The sequence below is a fragment of the Silene latifolia genome, unplaced genomic scaffold, assembly GCF_048544455.1.
Source record: "Silene latifolia isolate original U9 population unplaced genomic scaffold, ASM4854445v1 scaffold_70, whole genome shotgun sequence".
Taxonomy (NCBI): Eukaryota; Viridiplantae; Streptophyta; class Magnoliopsida; order Caryophyllales; family Caryophyllaceae; genus Silene; species Silene latifolia.
Genome location: NW_027413609.1, coordinates 2,117,873 through 2,124,744, shown reverse-complemented (window position 1 = coordinate 2,124,744; position 6,872 = coordinate 2,117,873). Strand labels below are relative to the sequence as shown.

At 38.7% G+C, this 6,872-nt stretch overlaps 1 protein-coding gene across 1 annotated transcript; it reads right to left on the bottom strand.

Annotated features, from left to right (window-relative positions):
• Window positions 1–2,490: 2,490 nt before the first annotated feature.
• Window positions 2,491–5,953, bottom strand: LOC141640037 (uncharacterized). Its single transcript, XM_074448999.1, has 3 exons — window positions 5,807–5,953; window positions 4,702–5,719; window positions 2,491–4,208 (listed from the first exon to the last, which is right to left on the bottom strand). The coding sequence occupies exons 1-3, from the start codon at window positions 5,951–5,953 to the stop codon at window positions 2,491–2,493; spliced, it is 2,883 nt and encodes a 960-aa protein (XP_074305100.1).
• Window positions 5,954–6,872: the final 919 nt, after the last annotated feature.

Here is a 6,872-nt window from a genome sequence, read left to right as displayed (position 1 = left end):
TAGCCTATAAAAGCAAGGCATTCCTTAGTGTAAAAATCAGATTTGATGAATGAAGAAAACACAAGTTAGAAACATTGATTTCTACTAAACCTCTTTTGCTTAGTGCTTAGATTCGGGTATTTTTCTTTGCTGTGTGATTGAAAATTATCCTTTTTAGTCTTAACCTAGTGGCTGTGTGCTTGGGTTAATTTATATCCTAATCACGCCTTTACTCTATTAGATTGTAGAGTTCAGGATTTCCGTGGTGCCAGACAGTTCTGTTGACTGTTCGATTGCAGTCCTCAGAGTTTCTACTATGTTTTTAGTCCTTTTTATCACGATTAAACAGTTTAAAACACTGTCCAAATCGAGTCCTTTTTAATCAAAACCCGAGTCTTGAAGGTTTTACTTCAATTGTGGACTTAGGTTTGAATGACCTACAAGCTGGTAGGTGCTGAGATATTAGATTGGATGAGCTGATTACAATATTAGTTATGGAAAAATAACTGAGCTGGTTGTTGATAAGTTTAATTATTTTTGAAAAGAATAGAACTATGTCGAGCCACGACATTAAACTAAGCGCTTCTTGGGAGGCAACCCAAGCTTAATTTTTATTGCTTTCATGTGTGATTAATATTTATATGCATCTTAGTTGTTTAGTTGAGTCGGCTTAAGTGCCTCCCTGAGTTTCGCAACCTTTGTAGGGGGATGTTAATAGTGTCGGTTGCACAAAAAAATTAATTTAGGATAAGAGTAAAAATTGCTGCTGGTATTCTGGGTATTTTGCCACTTCCATATTTCACGAATCTTGAGCGAGTGTTTCTTTTTGTAGGAATCGGTATACACATGGCGGTTGGGTTACAACTTATATGATGATGCAATACTGCTACTTCGCTGGGAGTCCTGGTCAGAAGTCGGGCAACTCTACCTGGAGGCTGAAACAAACTAATGGGCACCTTCCTTATCAGTATGTACTTCAGTACTGCTGCTACTGGCAGCGTACATGGCTGCCTTGACAGAACTGGAGCATCCTGCTGTGAATGCTTCATATGAATCCGCTAAGTTCCTTCTTCCCTCTTCTTTTTATTATATGCTAAATTGTTTATCTCAATGTCCATTTCGACATCGAGGATGATGTCGAGTTTAAGTGTGGGGGAGAGGCAAGGCCTAAAAACTGGGTTTACTTAAAAAATTGTTGGAGTTTGTGGTTTTGTGTGCTGAAAATGGAGTCTGGCGGGTAGCTATATATATTTTTGTTGCACTTTCAGTTGGTTAAAATTTTGGATATGACCATTTTTAGGGAAGGTGCTGTCAAAATTTGGACAGAAATTGGTATTTGATAAGTAAAAGACCTTGTTTTTATTGGACTAGCTAGACTAGCGAGTCGACGACAAGCTCTAATCTAACAACTTTTCAAAAATACTAACTTTTAAAACTAATTTCACTAATAATATTAGTAATATACTATAAAAAAAAACGTTTTGAAGTCGTGTATACATGAGTTTTTCCTCCATTTTGAACTTGGATTGATTAATTAAGTGACATACATATTTTAAGTCTCCTTTAAATTAGAATTATAAAACACTTAATTTGGCTATCTTTATTACACTTTTCGTTGACTCTAGAGTGTGGGAGCGTAAGCCGGTCTTATTAACCAATTTACTTTCATAGGTGACTCCCGCTTTAAGTTCTTGACCTCAATTCTATCCGGTGCCCGAGTGACTAGACCCTTAGGGGAACCCAATCAATGTATTGGGAGAATGCCTAATGACTTGACCGGATGGGCGGGATCCATTGGTCGAAAGCTCGCTACAAGGGACACTGGATATATCCACGGGTACGGAATATGGATGGTGGAGATTCAAAAGAAAGAAAAAAAAAAGGAAAAAAAAAAAAACAGCAAAAAGTCAAAATAGAGAAAAAAACAGGAGAAAAATATGGAAAAAAAAGATGTAATGAAAAATATGAAGGAAAAAAACGTGGACAATGTGATGTGGTTATGGAATGTTGGTGGTAAGTTAATTGAGGTATGACGGATACACTTGAATGCTCGGGAGAACAATCCTCGTACTTAATGTACAGAAAGTAAATCACCTTTCCCTAGGACCTTAAATTGCTGAACCCCTTCTCTGCGAGTCAATACACTTGCACATGCGCACGAAGATAGTTGGACCGAGTGTATTGCTAACGCATTTATTTATCATTGTAATTTAGAAGCGGTTTAAAATATTTCTGTTGGCTAATTAGTTGGTTGTATAGTTTGAAGTGGAGGGAAAATTTCGAATATGTTACTTTCTAATCTAACTACAAATGTTTTTCATTGACTCACTAACTTGGACAATATGATTTCTAAAAAATATTTTAGTTTGTCGTCGATAAACTTGTTTGGTTAAGTCAAAAATATTTGAGGTTGATACTTGTTCATAGCTCATGTTTTGTCATTGTCGAAGGCGACAATAAGCTAAGTGTGGGGGAATTTGATAAGGCGATATTTAACCATATTTAAACCCCTTATCTATATATTTTTATGGTCGCTACTCGTATAGTTTGACCTATATAATACACTCTTGCCATTTTACGTGAGTGAGTTTCATTTGCTTGCACATAGGATGGAAGTAGGTCATCTGCAAACATTATGTGAGTGAGTTTCATTTGCTTGCACATAGGATGGAAGTTGAAACAATTATTAGCAGATGAGTAATTGAGGAGTCTATAGAGATATTCCATGCACACTTTGAAGAGCAAGGGAGAAAGTGGATCTCCTTGTCTCAATCCCCTCTTTCCTTTGAAGAATCCAAACACATTACCATTAAGGTTGAGTGAGTAAGTAGCAGTTGTCACACATTGCATTATCCATCCTTTAAACTGGTTAGGAACATGAAGGGCACTGAGCATTTGGTCAAGGAATTCCCGTTCAATAGTATCATATGCCTTCTGTAAGTCCATTTTAAACAAACACCTAGGTGAGACTGCCTTTCTTTCATAGTGCCTAATGATGTCTTGACAGATGAGAATATTTTCCATAATGCTCCTCCCATGTATGAACCCTCCCTGATTTTGAGCAATCAAATCAGGTAGTATTTTGCCCAGTCTGTTACATAGCAATTTAGAGATGCATTTATACATTACATTGCAACATGTTATAGGTCTATATTGAAGGATACTAGTGGGTCTAGCAGTTTTAGGGATGAGAGTAACCATAGTAGTATTAATCTGCCCGAGAAGAGAACCTGATTCAAAAAAGTCCATAATTGCTTCACTGACCTCTTCCCCAACTATATCCCAACTATCCTTAAAAAACTTACTTGAGTAGCCATCTGGCCCTGGAGCCTTATCATTAGGAATATGGAAAAGAGCATCTTTTACCTCTTTTTTAGTGACAGGTGCCAACAGAATGTCACTGTGCTCATCAGAACATATCTTCCCTTGCCTTACAATAGTTTTATTCACTCTGATGGTAGGAGCATTTGAACCCAGAAGCATTTGATAGTAACCCAAGAAAGTATTCTGAATCCCTTGTGGATCACTGTGATTTTTATCCCATTGATCTTGAATCTGGCATATGAAATTCTTGTTCCTTCGAGCTTTAATAACACCATGAAAATAGGCAGTGTTAGAATCTCCATCCTTTAGCCAATGTGCCTTTGCCTTTTGTCTAAGAAATTCCATTTTAGCAGCACAAAGGGTAGTGGATCTTTGGTGAGCTTCATATTCTCTGAGCATAAGGTCTTTATCTCCTGGATTATTTATAAGTTGCTCCTGGATCTGCTTCAAATTAATTTGGGCTATATCTGCACTGTTCTCAATGTCAGAGAAGTGATCTTTATTGATTTTTTTAAGCTCAGGTTTAAGTAATTTCAGCTTCCTGACCACCCTGTACATTTTGGTGCCATATACCCATTGTTGCCAGACTTTAGAGACACATTCTTTGAAACCAGTGGCTGCACTCCACATATTGAAATATTTAAATGGTCTATTCTGTATCCCTACCCTTGCTCCTTTACTCACCAGGCATGGTGAGTAGTCAAAATGCCCCTCAGGTAGAAAAGTTGCCATGAACTCAGGAAAAGTAACAAGCCAATCATGATTGACTAGTAATGTATCCAATCTGCTATATACCCTAGTATCTGGTGGCTGTTTGTTGTTCCACGTGTAGAAGGCTCCTATAGCAGGTATATCCATAAGCCCACACTCATGATGGCAGTCAGAAAAAGGTTCAGATTCAGCTTCTGTAACATTTCCCCCCAACCTTTTATTTGCTTGTAACACACAATTAAAATCACCTCCTAGAGCCCAGGGGGCCTTACAATGCTTTGATATGAGTTTAAGATTCAACCAAAGGGCTTCTCTCTCCCCAATCCCATTGAAAGCATAGATGACAGTGTAATAAATTGCATTTGAGTAATTTTATTGGTCACATGTAGATGAATAAATTGAGCATCATAATGTAAGAACTGAATATCAAACAAATGTGGCTTCCAAATCACCCACACTCTCCCTCCCTTATGATGAGCATTATTAGTGGAGACACTCAAATCTGAGAAAATATTAGTAACAATACTATGATAATTAACTGACTTGACTTTAGTTTCTAGCAAACCAAACAGTCCTATATTATTAGTATGTAGGAAATTATTCACAAACCTTTGTTTCACCTCCTTAATCATCCCCCTCACATTCCAAAATCCAAAATTCATTAAGTAATATTGGGGGGATCATTACCATTAACACCACTGCAACAATTTTCCTTCAACTTCCCCATCCCATGAGGGGATGACACTACCTTCCTGCTAGCTTGACCACTCCCTTGTCTGGGATGCCTGACAGGGGAAAGAGTCCCACTGGTGCTTACAGGGATCCTAGTATCAGGAGTCCTTAATGTATCCTCTTCAACCTCTGCGTTTTTTTTTATTGGAGAATCATTTACAGGTTGAACAGCAGGAGAAAGTCCCTCTTCCTGCACTGGTACAATTGATGTAGTCACAATAAGAGCAATCTGTGTAATAGGACCAGCAGCCTTCTTGATTGGCCTCCACACTTTCTGAGGTATGGGAGGCTTAGCTACGTTCTTGCCTTTCCTGCATTGATCCTTCTCATGTCCTAGTTGCTTGCATCTAGTGCATAGACTAGGTTTCCACTCATAGACAATATCAATAATCACTTCTTGCTTCTTTTCATCCAGAAATTTTAAGCTTTTAGGGAAAACTTGGCCTAGGTTTAATTCAACCATTACTCTAGCAAACCCTAATCTGGTTTTCATTTCAGTGGCTGGATCACTTTTAACATATTGACCTACCAGATTTGCTATTTTAGGCAAACTTTTACCCCAAAATTTGAGTGGCAAATTCTGCAAATGAATCCATGCTGGTACTGCTTTGATGTTCTCCTTGGTAAGCTGTAAATCTGGCTGCCAAGGTTTAATAATTAGAGGTTTATTATCAAATAAGAAGTACCCACTCCCTAGCACAGATTGTTTCATTTCTTCAGTTTGAAATCTTGCTAAAAAGACTCCATTTGGAAGAAATGATATTTTATCAATGACATATTTGTTCCAAATTCTTTTCAGGAAGCCTTCCAAGATCTGCCAAGGAGGGTTTGCCACAACAACGAATCCCATCACTGCTTGTTGCCAATAGTCTAATTTTGATTGTACATCATCTTCAGTCAATTGCAAAAGCTCAGGCTCCTCTTCCATGATCTGAATAATTTTCTTGCCATGTATTAGATACCAAGTATCATCCTGGCTGTTTTCATCACCAGATTAAGACTCATCATCACAGTCTTCTACTAGACAATCATTAACATCCAGAGTTGGGATACCAGTTACCTCATGGATACTTTTCATTTTTTGGCCTTCTTCCACATCTGGTTTACCCAAAATTTTTGACTTTTCTGATTGTAGAGCAGCAGAGATTGATGATTTGTTAGTAGATTGCTTAGAATTCAAATGCAAATTAGTAGATTTTTTTATCATGATGAATTGTAAAACGTGCCCTAGAGATGACGGCTTCTCTCTCTCTCTCTAGGTTTCACACATTTTAATGCCATTATTTTCAAAATGACTTAAGCCCAGAGCTAAACCTGTGAAGCAGAAGCTACGCCGGATGCGTCCTGAATGGGCCTTAAAAATCAAGGAAGAAGTAGATAAACAGTTCAAGGCCGGTTTTATCAAAGTGTCTGAATACTCTGATCGGGTGGCCAACATTGTTCCAGTACCAAAGAAAGACGAAAAAATTCGGGTTTGCGTCAACTTCAAGGATCTGAACAAGGCAAGTCCAAAGGACGACTTTCCTTTGCCACATGTTGACATTCTGGTAGACAACACTGCTGAACATGCTCTCCTATCATTCATGGACGGGCATGCCGGAAACAACCAGATTAAAATGGTTGAGGAATACATGCACAAGAGTGCGTTCACCACACAATAGAGTACATATTGCAACACGGTCATGCCCTTCACTCTCATCAACGCCGGGGCTACCTATCAAAGAACCGCTACCACTCTCCTACATAATATGATGCACAAGGAGGTAGAGGTGTATGTCGATGACATGATTGTCAAATCAAGAGAACGGGACGGCCACATCAACGCCCTTCGAAAATTCTTCGCTCGTCTGCGGAAGTATAACATGAGACTAAATCCTCAGAAGTGTGCATTCGGGGTCACCTCCGGAAAACTCTTGGGACATGTCGTCAGCAAAAGAGGCACTGAGATTGATCCAACTAAAATCAAAGCCCTTCAACAAATGCCTCGGCCTAGGAACGAGAAAGAGATTCGGGGATTTCTCGGTCAGGTCCAATACATCAGACGCTTCATTGCCAAGCTCACCATGATTTGTGAACTAATATTCAAGAAACTCCGCGCCTCCGATCACACCGATTGTCAAAAGGCC

Bases quoted from the DNA above. Each gene is read 5' to 3' on its own strand.
- LOC141640037 (XM_074448999.1), bottom strand. From the start codon at position 5,953: ATGATAAAAAAATCTACTAATTTGCATTTGAATTCTAAGCAATCTACT. The intron at 5,720-5,806 runs GTAACTGGTATC...GAAAACAGCCAG, and splicing joins AAATGAAAAGTATCCATGAG to GATGATACTTGGTATCTAAT. The intron at 4,209-4,701 runs GTAATGATCCCC...GAAATGTTACAG, and splicing joins TTGTTGCAGTGGTGTTAATG to AAGCTGAATCTGAACCTTTT.